Source organism: Neltuma alba, unplaced genomic scaffold (genome assembly GCF_004799145.2).
Source record: "Neltuma alba isolate B1F8T4 unplaced genomic scaffold, ASM479914v2 tig00011830_pilon, whole genome shotgun sequence".
NCBI lineage: Eukaryota > Viridiplantae > Streptophyta > Magnoliopsida > Fabales > Fabaceae > Neltuma > Neltuma alba.
The window spans coordinates 15,876-31,902 of NW_021636441.1; the positions used below are offsets into that span (position 1 = coordinate 15,876).

A 16,027-nucleotide genomic window follows, 5' to 3' on the forward strand; every position below is an offset into this window, starting at 1 on the left:
ATTATAAGTTCAAAAAGCTCTCTCACTGAATATATGTTAGTGTTTTGAAATAGACTCTTTACTTTTACCCATGGCTAAAAAAAATCAGCATTTAATGATCCGTTTTACATGAAAAATTAAAAAAAAAAAGTACTAATCAGACATGATCATGATTCGTGAAAATAATTTGACATGGTGAATCATATTTTTTTGGTTCAGCGACGTCTTTTCACAGTACATCAACCAAATAGGATAGTGATAACACATCAATATCAAATTTGTAGTGGGCTGAATAAATTCCACGAGCCAGAGATATTTTCAATATTAAATATGAATATTAATTACTATATGCTCAACCACGCAACCTAATTAATATTATTATATCAATTACATTATTTAATTTTTAAAATTCTGGTAACAATTATGTAAATACAATAATTATTTAAAATAAATCAAGATTAATCAGCTGATTTAATGCAAAATATCAATAATTTAGAAATTCGGTATTTACAACTGGATTCTAATTGATAACCTTTTTAACAATTAGTTTATTGGCCCTAGACATTTTGCAGGTCAATTATCATTATCAATGGATAAATTTGTCCCTGCCATAAAGCGACATACGGTTTCCCTCTTTTTCCACATGCAGCCCGTTTTTATTTGCCATCTCAATCAACAAATAATACTCTATTTTGAAACCAAAGGAGTATTTGGTAAAAAATCAACCTGCAAAATAAATATTTAATGTCTAATTTCTATCTCTGCTTTTCAGGATTTTAGCAATTATTCTCATTAAAAATAGTTTGAGATATAATTAATAATCATCAACCTTAATACAGTGAAAATATTCCTCGAAATTTTGAATATAAAGTCTTGTGTTTCCAGAAATGCCACGTGTCGGAAGATGAACGGAATCTGAGGATCAGCCGTCGGATCTGACAGGAGCTGGGCCCACGCGGAGAGGCACTATATATAGCATATAGGGCGGGATTTGGAGACGCATGGTATATAAAGCCGGTGGGAAAGCGAAATTTGCAATCCTTGGTCCGCACGAAGCAAGAGGGAGAGAGAGAAGGAGTGTCTGGTTTGAGAATTTAGATATTCGCAGTTTGGTGGGAAAAGTGGGCGGAGAGGAATATCTGGATTCCACCTCTTTCGACGGTGGTTATGCTGCTTGCCGTTCAGGTTCTCCTTGCACCTTGATTGCCTTTGTCGTCACTTTATCTTCCTTTTTTTTTTTTTTGGCTATTTCGTCACGGCGTTTCCGATTGGATCTAATTTAAGTTGTATGGTCTTTTTTTGGTTTCTGTGATCGATTATGTTTTAATCTGAATGATTGTTCCCCTGGAAAACCTGAAATCGTCGTTCGTCTGCTTATCGTTTATGAAGAACTTTGTTGAGTTCCACGGGTTGCAATTGAGAAGGGACTGTTGTTGGATTGTGCATGAAGGAATTTATTTGCCTGTCGTGGAGTTTCGTCGCGGTTGATTTTTCTTTTTTTCTTCTTTTCGTGATATTTAAGGGTCGAATTTGAGTCTTGTGCTTCTTAACGCATCTTTTCCTCACCGTTAGGGGTTTTCTCTCGGGGCATTGTTGGGCATTTATTTGCCATTATCTGTATTATTGCATTCATTCCTGAATTTTGCCCCTCTGATTGGCCGCGTGTTTGCTGGGCTGGATTGATCTAATCCAACACTTCTATGATCTCTCCTGGGTTGCCAATTTAGATTATTCAGCTTTTTAGCATGCGCTACAAGCGTTTGCTGCTGACAATTCAAAACATTGCATCTATATCCTCTGGATAAATACATTGTGCGCACACCCTTTCATTCTTCGTTGTCACTCTTAAATGTATGTCGCATTAATGCAAAGATCTTATCATAATGTAATGAGCCCAAACTATTATTATGAATAATATGTTGTTTCCTTCTATTTCTGATGTACTTTTGGTATGGGAGTCGTGAACAAATGTTCTGAAAGGCTAATGGATGTCTTCTATTCTGCTGGTATCGGAACCAGTGATTATTTGACTGTCTAAGTCTGTTTCAGATGGTATATCTTCTGAAGTTTTTATGCTGGGGATTTTCATTTTTGGATTTTGGTTTATGTGGTATACTGATGGCGTACATTTCTTGACTAGCTAAGCTTGAATCTTTGCACTAAATTTCTGAGTTCATAGTTGTCAACATTGAATAGCAGTTAAAATGTCACTACCTAGGGTTATTTTTGATATATTTTGCTTGAAGACAATATTCTACATGCATGAGATGTTTAAATTTTAAGTTTAGGTTCTTCACTAAACTTTTCACGTTTTCCTTTTATACAGGGTGCCCTTAATTTGAATTTTGACGATCTTGTTCTCTCATTCAAGATATGGAGGCAGCTTGTTTCTGGCCAAATTGCTACAAGTATCGATTGCTTTCTTTCCAAGAAGTGCAGGATTGGCATAGCTTTGTCCTTGTAGATTTTCTTCTTGTTTCCTTTGTTAATTGCACCTAGGGTTCTGTTCCTCTTGGATGATCACCAATGGGTATGTAATGCTAGTTCCTTCTGAGTCAGGTGCTCCATCTTTAGTGCACTTGTGCAAGTAAGCGCTTATTCTTCCTCTTTTGCTAAACCCAATATGAGAAATGTTTTTTAATAACTGTTCTCCTGACGCAGTGCATTGCTGACCCAAAATCCAGTTAAAACATCTTGTCAATCATCATCTGGGGTAAGAATGATTATGGGACACTTTTTATGTGAATGATAATAGTATATTTCGATGTACTAAATTTAATTAGACTTTTTTTTTCTTCCTTCTTTAGGGCTGAAGTTTACAGGTTGCTGACTGAATGTTGGATGCTTTCTCCATGTCAAGTATCGGATAGGCAATTACATTGAATTAGTGTGCCCTGTAATCATTAGTATTTAATTCATTTTCGCTCCTTATGGATATTGGTGAGAACTAAACATCAGCTACCTGAAGGCTCTGAAACAATTCCTATTAGTTTTGGTGAAGTAGCTATTACTGGAGTTTTGATGTCCTGGGTCAGTGACGCTATCTTGAGATCAATGCTGTTGCCTTGATAACTCATTTTGGTTGGACCTGGGAAGTGTTAATATGATCTACAGTATTTGTTCATCATTGCCACCCGCATCTTGCTACCCTTATGAAGCCATAGGTCTATTAATCAATAAGGCCGTGCAGCCCTCTCATCTGAAAGCTTGTGACTTTGAGCCTTCCCATGCTTTGACAGAATTGATGGTGGTTTTTGCTGGAACAGCACCTATCTGTTGATACTTTGTAGACTTTCTCGGCATTGTCTTCAAGAGATACATTCTATTATCTTGTGTGTTTTCTTACATCTTTTGAATAAAGAAAGTTGCTTTGCAGTTCTACGGAATAATGGAGAGGTAATTACCTGTTGTGGAAGTTGTTTGTTTTTCCTTGCTTCCTATTGACTTATTCCCATTTTCCCGCGGGGGGTTATCACAGGTACAGGTTAATCAAGGAGGTTGGTGATGGAACGTTTGGGAGTGTCTGGAGAGCTATTAATAAGCAAACTGGTGAAGTTGTAAGTGTTGTTAGCATGTCAAAAATTGCTACATGCAAAGTCAGACGTTGTGTGGTTCTTGACAACTTATTTGAAATTACAGGTTGCAATCAAGAAAATGAAGAAGAAATATTACTCTTGGGAGGAGTGTATAAATCTGAGAGAGGTCAAGGTGATTAGATGGTCATCTTGTATAATTTATAGTTGCTCTGTCTTGTTATATGCTTGTAATTTTTCCTCTGTTGGTTATATTTTTCCATATACTTAAACATTGTATCTTGTTGCAGTCGTTGAGGAAAATGAACCACCCTAATATTGTGAAACTGAAGGAAGTTATTCGAGAATGTGACATTCTATACTTTGTTTTCGAGTACATGGTAGGTGCCAATTTATTATGGTATAATGACGAGCTGGTGTAAATTCTAATGCTAAACTAAGGTGCCGCTTTGGGAATGCAGGAATACAACCTGTACCAGCTCATGAAAGACAGGTCAAAGCTGTTTTCTGAAGGCCAAGTTAGAAATTGGTGTTTTCAAATTTTTCAAAGTCTTGCTTACATGCACCAGCATGGATATTTTCACCGCGACCTGAAGCCAGGTAATTTTGTGGGTGCGGTCTTGGAAAAGTACATCTTGATATAGAATGAGAGTTTGCCATGTGGTCCGACATGGAAATCATACAATGTTGGTGGCATTTCTTTCTCTTTATATTAAATGACTATCTGTTGTTATGAGAAGTTGATGATGAATTGATCAGCCACTTTGTCATGCACACGCAGACTAGGTGGCTAGTCTGCTGCATTTACGTCTGTTCTGCTGCTAGAGTTTTGCCAGTTTTATACAATAGACACTCTTCTTTGCAGAAAACTTGCTGGTTACCAAGGATGCTATTAAAGTTGCTGATTTTGGTCTAGCACGAGAGATCAGTTCACAACCACCCTATACTGAATATGTCTCCACACGGTGGTAGGCATCTTTATTTAATATAATTTAGTTTTGTAGCAACCATCTGCTCATAAGGGTTTTGATGGCTTCTATGATGACCTCTAACTAGGTATCGAGCTCCTGAAGTGCTGCTTCAGTCTTATCTCTATGGTCCTGAAGTTGGTAAGTATCTGATGTGCAATAATTTTGTTCTTTTTGGCCTTGACTGATATCGCTTGCCATAGTGTCAAGGGACAGAATGAGTACTTTAAGGACGTTTTCTTTACTAATTTTGGTATTTTCCCCGTAGATATGTGGGCAATGGGTGCTATAATGGCTGAACTCTTCACTCTCCGCCCGCTTTTTCCTGGTGCCAGGTATTTAAACCCCCCCCCCCCCCCCCAAAAAAAAAGAGGGGAGGGGGGCTTGGATGTTTAAAATCCCCATTTTTGGGAAATAAGGTTTGGCTTTGCGTCTAATTTTCATATGATGCCGCCACATATTTTACGAGGGGATTTCTGGGAGTTGCAATCTGTATACTGAGTTTCTCATTTCTGTTGGAAATAAACATGTGTCTTCATGGCTGTGTATGCAGTGAAGCAGATGAGATCTACAAAATATGCAGTGTGATTGGCAGTCCCACCGTGGAGTCATGGGCTGGTGGTCTTAAACTTGCAAGGGATATCAACTATCAGTTTCCACAGGTTTGCTTCAATTTGGGTCTTGCAATCGTTGTTAGCAAACTTTTCGTGACTTCACTAATTCATGTGCCATTAATTACTTAATTATTTCTCTAATTATAGCGTTAGTATGCTAGTGTAGTGTATTCTTAAGCTAATAAGTATCTTTCCACTAATTATTATTAGCATCTGCCTTCTGCACGAACCATTACAGCTTGCTGGTGTTCATCTTTCTGTTCTAATCCCCTCTGCAAGTGCTGATGCTATCGACCTTATGACAGTGAGTAGCTTACCTCTATCCCAAAGACATCTCAATTATGTCCACCTCCCACATGATGGGATGCTATGTATTTTTCCTCTTCCTCTCATGCAATATTGCAATCTATATAGGCACTTTGCTCATGGGATCCCAGCAAGAGGCCGACAGCTGCTGAGGCCCTTCAGCACCCATTCTTCCAGGTGATTCTTTTAACTAATTACATCGTGGATGTCATTTATGTCTTTATCCTCGCCTTATGCTTTTTCTGCTTGTGCTGGCAAATTTTAAACACTTCTTTTTTCCTTTGTAGAGTTGCTTTTATATTCCTCCTTCCCTCCGCACCAAAGCAATAGCCAGAACTCCTCCATCCGGTTGGTATCATCGTAATAGTAATCTTATTCGTAGTTAAGCGTTTGTTGATGTTTAAATCATAGGAATACTAATTGCTTGGTTATTACAGCTGGGGTGCGGGCATCGGGGGATCGCCATGGGGCTAAGAGATATTCAGGTGCTTTGTCTAATTCGAAGCTAACCAATAATTATCCTCCCACTAAATTGCAACCTCCTTTTGCTCCAGGTGACGGCCTGATTTAAGTTTTATTCCCTATATCACATTTGCTAAGAATCATCATAGTTATGTATTGAACGTGTGAACGTTCTCATTCAATGTTGAATGTTCTTACAGGTGTACAACGCAAACTGGATTTGACAAATGAGGTGAGTTATGCTGTTAATATGAGCTTGGACTATTAATTCTTTGTTGTGCTTGCTTCCTTGTACTGGTCTATTGCTATCTGTCAAGCTATGTATTTGCTGTGGATGGCTTTTGTCACACACATTATCAATTTAGGCTAGGTTTTTTTTCCCCCTTTGCCAAAGCAATTCAGGCTAGGTTGCTATGTTATTATGGGGTGGTAGTGACTGGCATGCATCGCTGGAAATTAACCCCTGTTTGAATGGAGAGAAAATTAAGGAGTGGAGAAAATTAGGGAGGAAAACAAGAGGAGGAATGAGTTTTTCGTGAGAGGAAGGAAAAGCGGGAAAGAAAATAAGGTGGGCCCATGTCTAATCCTCTCTCCAAATTTTCTCTCCATATATGGAGATTTGGGGAGGAAAATGAGATTTCCGTGGCTGCCCTTTCTCTTGTGCTTTCTTGAGTTCTTCCTTTGCCTATTTATTTTCTTTTATTATATTTAAAAAATTGTTCACTTTTTCACCTTTTTGTAAATAATTTGGTTTTAAAATATAATAATCTAAAAATATATATTAACCAAATAACATGATTTTAAATTATTTAATGATGTTAGTGTTAGTATAATTTGATTTAATTTTAAATGATATGTTTTGATAAGGATATTTTAATCTTTTAAATATTTGTACATTTCCTTTTTTTCTTATGTTCTCTCCTCTATCCAAGCAAGAAGGATGATAACATTTTTTTTTTGGTTTTTACTTCTCTCTATTTTCTCTTCTCTCATTTTCTTGCCTCCCAACTTTTCTTCTCATCTAAACAGAGCATACATGTTGATCTGTTCCTGAATCCTGCTAAATCCGGAAATAAAACGATTTTACTGGTTCTTATATATTGTTCTTCTGTGTATTGCTGACGAAATTCTTCTTGATTGTACCGAAGGATGGAAATAAAACTGATAAAGCCTTGAAGACTGTCAAACAACCAAAGTATAGGCCTCCCGGAAAGAACAGCCCAAGTAAGCCAGCATGTTAATAATATGCCCCTAATTATTTTGTTACTTTTTATGGCGTGGGAGATGCATGTTAGCTGTTTAGTGATATGGAAGTTAACGATGGGATTGCAGCATCGATGAACAAGGGAAGAACAGTACGTGGGGTTGCAGAGACAGCTGAGAAGTTGGCTAATATGAGTGTTGGAATCCGAAAACAATCTATGGGAGAAGCTCGACCTCCTCCTCCAATGAAAGCTGGAGTCCAGTGGGGTTCTGAATCTAAGAACTTGCTGCCGAGGCCTGCTCAAGTGGTTTCTACTGGAAGAACTTTTCCTAGGAAAGTTGCCGGATGAGAAAATACCAGCAAAATAAAGTTAATCTTCCTTCCATTGTTAAATATGGTCCTCCAGTATATGTTTGCTCTTACCCTTGAACCTTTTGGTTATCCGCTGGTTTTGCGTTTGAGTGTTTGTATCTCTTATGGGGTGGGAACTGTGCTGATTCGCTAGTTTGCTTGTTATTTTATATATATTTGGCGAGTTTTAATGAATAAAAGGGCGCTACGCTCTTTGCTTGTGTTCAGTTTCGGTTAATGCTAAGCGTGCAATGGAAGTTGTATCAAAACATATGAAATTTTAGTTGCAGACTTGCTCTGTCAGCTACTCTTGAATTTTACTTCTTGAATAATATGGTAGCGTTCTGTATTCTTCGTCGTCTTTTCTGTTATGCTTCTAATCTTCCCTTTCTATTTCAGAAAATGTCTTCAAAAAAAAAAATAGTAGTACTATATTTTGTGTTAGATAGCAAATTTATAGAAATGGTGTGTTTTAGGTATGTAAAGGCAAAAATTGAGATCCGATGGACGAGAAGCGGATTCATACTAGCATCAAATTATAATTAGGAAGGTCAGTGCCTTATATGATGTCTATACCGCATAACAGTATCTTCCTTAGGAAGGAAAAGACGCGTTCCTTACGATCGCGGTGATGAGTTCGTTGAATTCCTCTCAGTGCTATATCCTTCCTTCCTTCCCTTTAACATGGTCTATAATCCATTGTTGTGATCACAGTACAAAATAATGACACTCTTTTGTCCTCTAAGAAAGTGAGGAATTTGAGAAAATAAGAAAGAAGACAAAAACATTTAGAAACCAAAGTGAGGGTAAGGGTGACTTTTATAAATCCAAGTATCAGGCGTTATACGGTTATGAAATGCTAATATATAGATAATTACATGTATGATTAGATTTCGCAAACCAATAAATGGCCTCCTGTAATAATGTGTAAACGCTGGACTAAACATTTTGAAGGTATTGATAAGAGAAAACATGGGGGCGAAAGAGCTGCCCTTAAGAAGGAATGAGGAGTTGCATTAACGATTAAGATAAGCACTTGGCTTAGCATACAAAATAGCATGTCATTTTATAGTGATGTTACCATGTGTAACTCAAAAGTAAATACAAGGGATGTTGCAGCTGCCACGATACATTCCGCTTGAGAGGAAAAAAAAATAAATTTAATAAATTGTAACAATCAATGATGAAAAAGTAACTATCGTGACAAAATGATCACAACAGGGGGAAAAAAGAAAATGAGAAAGGAGTATAATGAAATAAGAGAGCTGCCCATCCCACCATGGTGAGTAGTTGTCACCCATATTGAGTCACCACAAAAAATGATCTGAACTCTCATATGAGTGTGACAGTTTTAATAAATGATGCAGCATGCACCAAACAAAAGAGAACAAAACTGAGAAGGCCATTGGATGGTCCAGTGCTTGCGCATTAAGCTTTTTTGGTGATGAAAATAGTGGGGAGGCCAGTCCTGTATCCACTCCAGAGTCTGGAGTTATGTCATTAGGAAACAAAATTGGGAATAATTCCAACTTCTTCAATCAAAGGTACTGTTCTTGTATTCTCTCCCTGTTCTCCTCCCACCATGTCTTTGCATTTACTTCTCCAAATCTTTCCCGACTGCCCACAAGTGAACAGAGTCAATCATCTATAAATAAGCTAGCCTAATTATGTTTTTTGTATTCTCACTTTCTGTCTTTCATTTCTGTTCTTTTTATGTTGTCAATGTTTTTAACAAAAATTTCGGGACAATTTTTAACAGACTATACCATGTACAGAAAGGTATCATAAATTTTTGTGAGGAAAAAAAGTCATTTTTGAAAGTCTAAAAAGTACTGATACACGTTTCTGAAGATATATAAATGAAGTAATAAGAGAAAAATTCCGTGTAAAATCGAAGAACTAAAAATATATGTTGACCATTAAATACTCTCTTGGTTCAAATTACAAAATTTAATGACATGAATCTGGAAGAATGCACTCTAGAAGTTCATGATTTCGTCATGGTGAATAAATTCCTAGGACTATCATCTGTTAAGGTTAAAAAAAGGTCGGAACAACACATATGTAAGACAAGGATTGGTTTTCGTTACCTGAATCTGACACGTCGGAGCTCCCTGGTACCATCAGCTAATTGTCGGATTGTGATGTAGACCCCAGGCTCATCTTCCTCAATCCATTCTGCCTCCATGTCACCGGCATTACTGACAGAAGGTTCATTTACAGAATCAGTAGTTGGGCGGGGTGGTTCCATGGATGACCCTGCTTGGAACTGGTGGCCTACACCCTGATCAAAATGGTCAGAAGGGTAGTGTCCTCTAAATCCCGAGGGCCTATAGTGATGCCGTGGTGTCCACTCCTTGCTCTCTCGTGCAGATCCGAGTCTTGTATAAGAAGAATCTCTTGCCTGTTTCAAGAAGGATTCATATTGTTAGATTGATCTTTATCTTCACTAAATATGCAAAATGATGATGTAAGAAGGAGGAGATAATTTACCTCATCATCAGCCCTCGAGGGAGTTTGAAAAGCTTGTCGATTGAATCTTTGGACGTTATAGAGTTCCATGATCCGGTCGTAATTCTCACCCCACCATCTCTGAGCTTGCCATTTATTGAACATCTCTCGGCTTCAAATTCAAAGGCTAAGTATTGTCAGTCTGAGCGCCTACACCATAATTATGTCTTAACAACTAAAAATTTTGTTGGTTTTATGAGCTTTTTAGTGTTCCCAATTCCAAGTTCTTCGTAGTTGACCAGGGAGTTAGGATACTCTATGTCAGCATATTCTTTGAAGCCACAATTAAGGATGTAATCTAATTGCTGAAATTATCTACATCTGGATAACATCCATCAAAGGCTTCTTCAACAAAGGACATTATAGCCTTATGGGAAACTCTGAACTTACCAAAAGCGCTTAATTAATATATTTGAACATACCTGAAGCGAATTCTTTTGAGATCATTCCCTCCATTAGGAAGAGACACAAATGTGATGTGAACACCAGGTTCCACCTGAGCCATCCACTCCTTGGGTTCGTCCTCCTCCTCTAAAACTACATCACATGATTGAACTGATACTGTTGAGTCGCGTGCAGCCCCACCAAATCTTGGGTCAGGTCTACCACCTGGATAACGGGAGCTTGTAAAGTCCCACGCAGGGGTTGAACTTGAACTAGCCCCTCCTCCAATGTAAGGATATGGAACCCCTTCAGATATAGTATCGAAGTCTGGAAAAGGCCTCTGCCCTTTCTTGTAGCTAGGGGACCCGGTGCAGGGTTTGCATTGCTTAATGAAAATATCTTTTAACTGTACATACACAAAAAAATCCACATTAACATCAATGTATTCAAAGCATTGTCATAAGAATAGAGCAAAATATTTACTTCGTTAGCAGAGAAACTTATTTCGATTATATCTGAGGTTGTGCAATAGTATGTATGTATGTGTGTATAACGTGTATTCCGCCATAAATGGGATATTTTGTAGCGTCTTTGGTCCTGCTGATAATGGTTATTATCATTAGTAGTTAGTTCTCAGTCAATATGAGAACATTACCGACGCACTGCAGAGGTGTTTACAGAATGCTTAATTCTTATCAGCATGCAAAGATGTTACAAATACCAGTGCACAATATATAAACTTGCCAATGACAAGCTTTACAGATGAGGGGAACAGGCCACATTGAAATATATTAGGGTGTGATAAACCAAAAAATGTGCGCGTGTGCGTGTGTTAGTGTACGAGGGCAATGGGTATTTTGGTCCCCACCCCTCTTACACACCCTCCCCCCCCCCCAAAAAAAAAAAAAACGAAAAGGGAAAGGAGGGCAATGGCTGGGAATTTCATTTTGAACAGTAGCACGAGTAACACATGACGTGTTTGGACCACAAAAGCTATTATTAAAAAGAATCACATAGAAATATACCATATATTTAGAAAATTTGTGGTCAATGTATCATTCAAAGGAGGATGATCAGATAGTGACTTATCAAAATCATCGCAAGATGATGCCCAGGTGCCTCAACATTTGAAATACCAAAAATTGTCTCAGATCAAACGCCACACATAAATTTTACCTAAGGCTTAGAAAAGTACCTTCAAATATCCATTTTTTACAGTTCATTCAGCTTTAACTATTTAACTTGATAGTATCACTATTCTAGTGGGGACCAAACACCTTTTTCTTCCTACCACATTGATATTCCAAGGCTTTCCAAACACCTGAGTGAGTGCCCTCTCCTTACCTTTTGACAACAGTGTAGATTCGCCTATAAATATTCTTTTCTTTTCTTTTCTTGTTATCTCGAAAATGATTCTCTCAATCAATGATATGTGTAGATCCAAGGCAAAAATTATAGAGAGTCGAGAAACGATTTTCCTTTTAATTTTCCAGAAAAGGAAATACTAATCATGCAATCAAACTAATCAAATCTTATAAGCATAAAGATGATCAGAATGAGCCCAAAGGAATGAATAAAGAACTGAGGCAAGATATGGGACAGCGGAAAGGAGTGGGAAAACCGTCTTGGAAGTTCTGAAAGATAAAAGTATGAATTTGAATAAAAATAGATGGACATTGGAGTCTAAGGTTTCAGGCTAACTGGCTCACACCATTTTCAAAGCATCACGCGACCCCTTTACAGCTAGAGTATGTACTTGTCTAGACGCTAATGGATGACATCATCCCATAACGTGAAGTCCATTAAAGGAGCCTCCTTTGAGTCTTCGACACCATGTACTCTGGTAAGAAAGCATTTTCTAAATGTTGAGCCCCTTAGTTCACGATAATTTATAGCCAATTTTTAGTTGTAAGACTAAGCTAATCATAAAAAGCTTCCTGGCAAAGTCCCTACTCCGACCATTTCAAGATAACTAACTGACAGATTGAAGACACAGATGAGAGATAATTATACAGCAATTATCAAATACAGCGACGGTTTTCAGAAATATATTGCCATATAGTGATTGTTTAAAATAGAATTCCCGTTACGCCGAGATAATTTTTGAGCCTTATAACTACCCAAGGGTGGCTTTCGCTAATGAAATTTTCTTTATTTTCTATTAACATATATTCGTAAGCTTTGGAAAACAAAGGGTCGACAAGAATTCAAGGATGGGCCACACCAAGGATACGCATTTGGCAGATTCTTCTATGCATTTCATCTTTTCTCTAAAACTCAATTGCTGGATATGAAACATGTTCCCACTACTATTCTTCTCCTTTAACATAGGAAAATTTGACCAAAAATCGAAATTTCTTTTGAAATGCAGACAAAGAGCAGAGAGTTGATTGAAAAAAAAAAGAGGAAGAGAAAAAAGTTACGATCAGGGTAAATTTACTTCAACTTTATTAGCCTATTGTAAACGTGTTGTGGTCGGGAAGAAAAATTATCTGACACAAGTTATTTAGCCCTTTACTACCCCTCTTTCATTACCCCGTAATCGCCATGATTTCTTACTGAAAGGAGGAATAAGCCTCTGAAAAAGCTCATTGGGCCATGACAGCCATGACGGATTTTGTCGCGCCACATAATCTTGAACTTAATGAATAAATAAACCAAAATAAGGATTATCCCTTAACAACAAATGGGCCTAAGAATATTGCGTCATCATAAAAACTGACGGAATTTACTCCCCACCCAAACTTCCCCGGATATTTTTTGTGAAAAAAATCCAAAAAGGGGGATCAAAATTGCAAAACAAATAAGTAATGCTAATTTTTAATTTATATATCTTCCTAATTTCTTCTATTAAAAATAATTTTAAATTTATTTTAAGGATAAATTATATAGATGTCCGTCGATATAAAAGATTCTATTGTGGCCCCCGCCATATCAGGGCCCTAACGGGGTTATTGTGGTTTTGTTTGTTCTCAGAAAAAGGACCAAAAGCAAACATTGCAGCTGAAGAGAGGGGAGAGAGAGGGATTAAGAACCTGCGCCGTCAGGCCTTTGACGGCCTCTTTCGTACTGGGCGTGCCACTGTCACGTCCACCCTCTTCTTCTTCCCTGTCATCCGTCGTTTTCGTACATGCTATGCACGTAAACATCTTTACTCGCTATTCCCTTCTTGTCTCTGCCCAAAAATTAAATTCGGTGAATAAAAATTTTGAACTGTCTAGGAACTGCTCCACGTTCAACTTTTGGTTCAACAAAAAAAACTTTGAATACAATATTACTCATACAATGGTTCCGAAAGGGAATTGCAACAAGTTGTATATCGGAGAAAATTTGATTGGCGGACGAAGTCACTTTTTTTGAATAAAACAGTGACAGGCAATAGCGATAGTTAGGTTGCAAAAGAAAGCGCCGAAATAAAGAAAACCCAGCTACAACTAAGTTCGAATGAAAAGAAAAATACCATGGAGTTATAATATATTATATACGGCCAGGGGAAACAAAATAGTCCTAGCAAAAGTGGCAAAAGGAAAAGCAATATTCAACGAGGCTCGGGATCAGAGCAGAATGAAAGCAATCTCAAAAAACCCAAAAGAATGAATGGATATTGAAAACGGGTCTACTCAATAATTAAAAGTAGAAAGAAACAAAATGGGACAAGGGTTCTCCAAGTCGGTCTTCTTAGGGTGACCACGGATACTATGTGCCCGCTTTAGCCTGCACATATCGAAATCATGAACCAAAGCGTGTCCAAGCGGACCAAGCCGAAGTTTCTGACACACCATGCACTAGCCCAAAAACCCCAATAAAAAAAAAATACACACTAATTTTCACACTAATTAATCCCATCAATCCCCATTCTCCGAGATATCCAAGTGAGAGAGAAACCGGTACTCTCATTTCCACTATTATTAAAGAGTTGTGATATGACCAATGTTCTGTGCTTTTGGGGATTGAGAAAAACAAAATGGGTTAGGAAATCAAAGCATGTCGGGGGACGAAAGCAATATGAGACGAATAAAATAAGAACAAGGAACGTGGAATCCCAGTTTGGTATTTGTTTTCTAAAAGTAGAATTTAATAGTCATTGCCACTCCAAAATGACTTACCAAGCAAAACTAAACTGACTTTTTGTTCTCAGTATTCCAGAGACTTGAGGCACAGCCACACGCAGACGGACAACTCTTTGTTTCGGTATTGTGGCTTCATATATGCTTCAGCTTCATCATCTACACAGCAACTCGATTTTTCACATTCGTTTTGAAAAACGCCAGTAGAAAGAGCTCTGCTAATCGAAAATGAAAATTAAGGGGGGAAAAGAGTTAGTATAATACCTAGTACAGTTACATTAATGCGAAATCACACCATGGAATTTAAACGGTTAAGATCTGAAAGCAGTTGGATTTAAATGCTAAAACAAACACATGTAGGAGAAATACGGCTGACGACTAGCACTTTGTTTACCAAAACAGATTGATAACCTTACCTCCTAAGAATTTCTACTCGTAGAACCCAGCTCCGAATTCTCCAAACAATTGTGACTTTATCTTTGGCTTTTCAGCCCTCCATCTCCAAACAGAGCAGAATCGTGAAAATTTAACGCCTCCTTTGCGTAATGAGAACATTAACGGCCCAAATTCCTTGAACGCCACCGAGTAAATTGACACAAAGCGAAAATGCAATTTCCTTCGCGCACTAAATTTCAGCTGCGACCGAACCTTAAAAAAAAAATTCAGGAAACAGAGGAATCCGTTCAGAAATCACCAGAGGCGATACAAAATCCAGCGGTGAATCCGCCAGGCAATATCTAGCTTGCAAAAACTGGAAAGAATCTGATACGGAATCGAGATTTAGTGGTAGGAAGAGAGCTCAGACATTTGAAAATAGCAGTCGAGAGGGAGAAATAGTTTGAGATCGTCTTATTTATACGGAGGAGGAAGAGGTTAACGACCTGTGACGTCGCCGTTATATGACGGAAAATGGTCTTGTCCGTGAGTGAGAAACCGTTAAGGAGCCCGAGGGAATTTATAGCGAACCGAGTGGCCTTTAGCAGATACGACAGTTGGGGGTCCACATGTCCTGACCAGGTGGCCACGTGGCGTATTATTATTGGCTTTGATGTTACCAGGAGTTGATGAGTGGGTCATTTTATATTCATGCTTATGTTCTTTTTCCTATTAAAATAGATGGATGATAAATAATTCATAACTGGTTGCCATAAATTTTAAATTAAAGCTTTTTTTTTTTTGGTTGTTGTGTGGGGTGAGGGAAACAACATTACTATGTTAATTACTATGCTAGTTTTAATTTCATCAATTACAAACTTATAATTTACAAACTCAGATTGCATAAAGAATTATGTATATCCTTCAGATAATTAAGTACAAAAAAGAGTTTATATAATAATTCCCGTTGCTGATTATATATATGCATAAAGAGTTTATGGTTTTCAATTTAAAGTGATGTTTTGTAACCTATTTAAATTTAAAAGTATTTACACCTAATGACTAATACATTGTTGACAACTAGACAAGACATCAATACATTAATAATACATTAACTAACTTGTCTTTGAAAAAAATACTCCATCAGTTCTTATTATAAGTTTCAAATAATTAATTTATGGGTAACGAGTTGTTAGTTAAAATTAATTAAAAATAATAAATGGGGTAGAAATACAATTTTGTTTTCAAATATGTCCTTATAATAAATGAGAAA

General features: G+C 37.5%; 2 protein-coding genes and 1 long non-coding RNA gene across 4 annotated transcripts; 2 read left to right on the forward strand and 1 right to left on the reverse strand.

Annotated features, from left to right (window-relative positions):
* The first annotated feature begins 988 nt into the window (after nt 1-988).
* Nucleotides 989-3,109, forward strand: LOC114718316 (uncharacterized). The gene is made up of 4 exons (XR_003737804.1): nt 989-1,164; nt 2,306-2,566; nt 2,641-2,692; nt 2,787-3,109. It is a non-coding gene; the product is annotated as an uncharacterized LOC114718316 (long non-coding RNA).
* A 339-nt stretch (nt 3,110-3,448) lies between these two features.
* Nucleotides 3,449-7,768, forward strand: LOC114718315 (cyclin-dependent kinase F-4). Its single transcript, XM_028903602.1, has 15 exons — nt 3,449-3,536; nt 3,619-3,687; nt 3,803-3,892; nt 3,974-4,112; nt 4,378-4,480; nt 4,569-4,621; nt 4,749-4,815; nt 5,034-5,142; nt 5,333-5,398; nt 5,509-5,577; nt 5,688-5,748; nt 5,838-5,954; nt 6,063-6,094; nt 7,011-7,086; nt 7,195-7,768. The coding sequence occupies exons 2-15, from the start codon at nt 3,634-3,636 to the stop codon at nt 7,413-7,415; spliced, it is 1,257 nt and encodes a 418-aa protein (XP_028759435.1). The 5' UTR covers nt 3,449-3,536; nt 3,619-3,633; the 3' UTR covers nt 7,416-7,768.
* Nucleotides 7,769-8,460: 692 nt separating this feature from the next.
* Nucleotides 8,461-15,008, reverse strand: LOC114718321 (protein BREVIS RADIX-like). 2 transcript variants are annotated; one of them, XM_028903608.1, is made up of 7 exons: nt 14,796-15,008; nt 14,419-14,538; nt 13,348-13,487; nt 10,351-10,718; nt 9,911-10,040; nt 9,508-9,821; nt 8,461-9,034 (listed from the first exon to the last, which is right to left on the reverse strand). In XM_028903608.1, the coding sequence occupies exons 3-7, from the start codon at nt 13,459-13,461 to the stop codon at nt 8,956-8,958; spliced, it is 1,005 nt and encodes a 334-aa protein (XP_028759441.1). In that variant the 5' UTR covers nt 13,462-13,487; nt 14,419-14,538; nt 14,796-15,008; the 3' UTR covers nt 8,461-8,955. The 2 variants fall into 2 exon arrangements, with proteins under 2 accessions (XP_028759441.1, XP_028759439.1); XM_028903606.1 differs by having other exon boundaries at nt 14,419-14,594.
* Between the last annotated feature and the right edge of the window lie 1,019 nt (nt 15,009-16,027).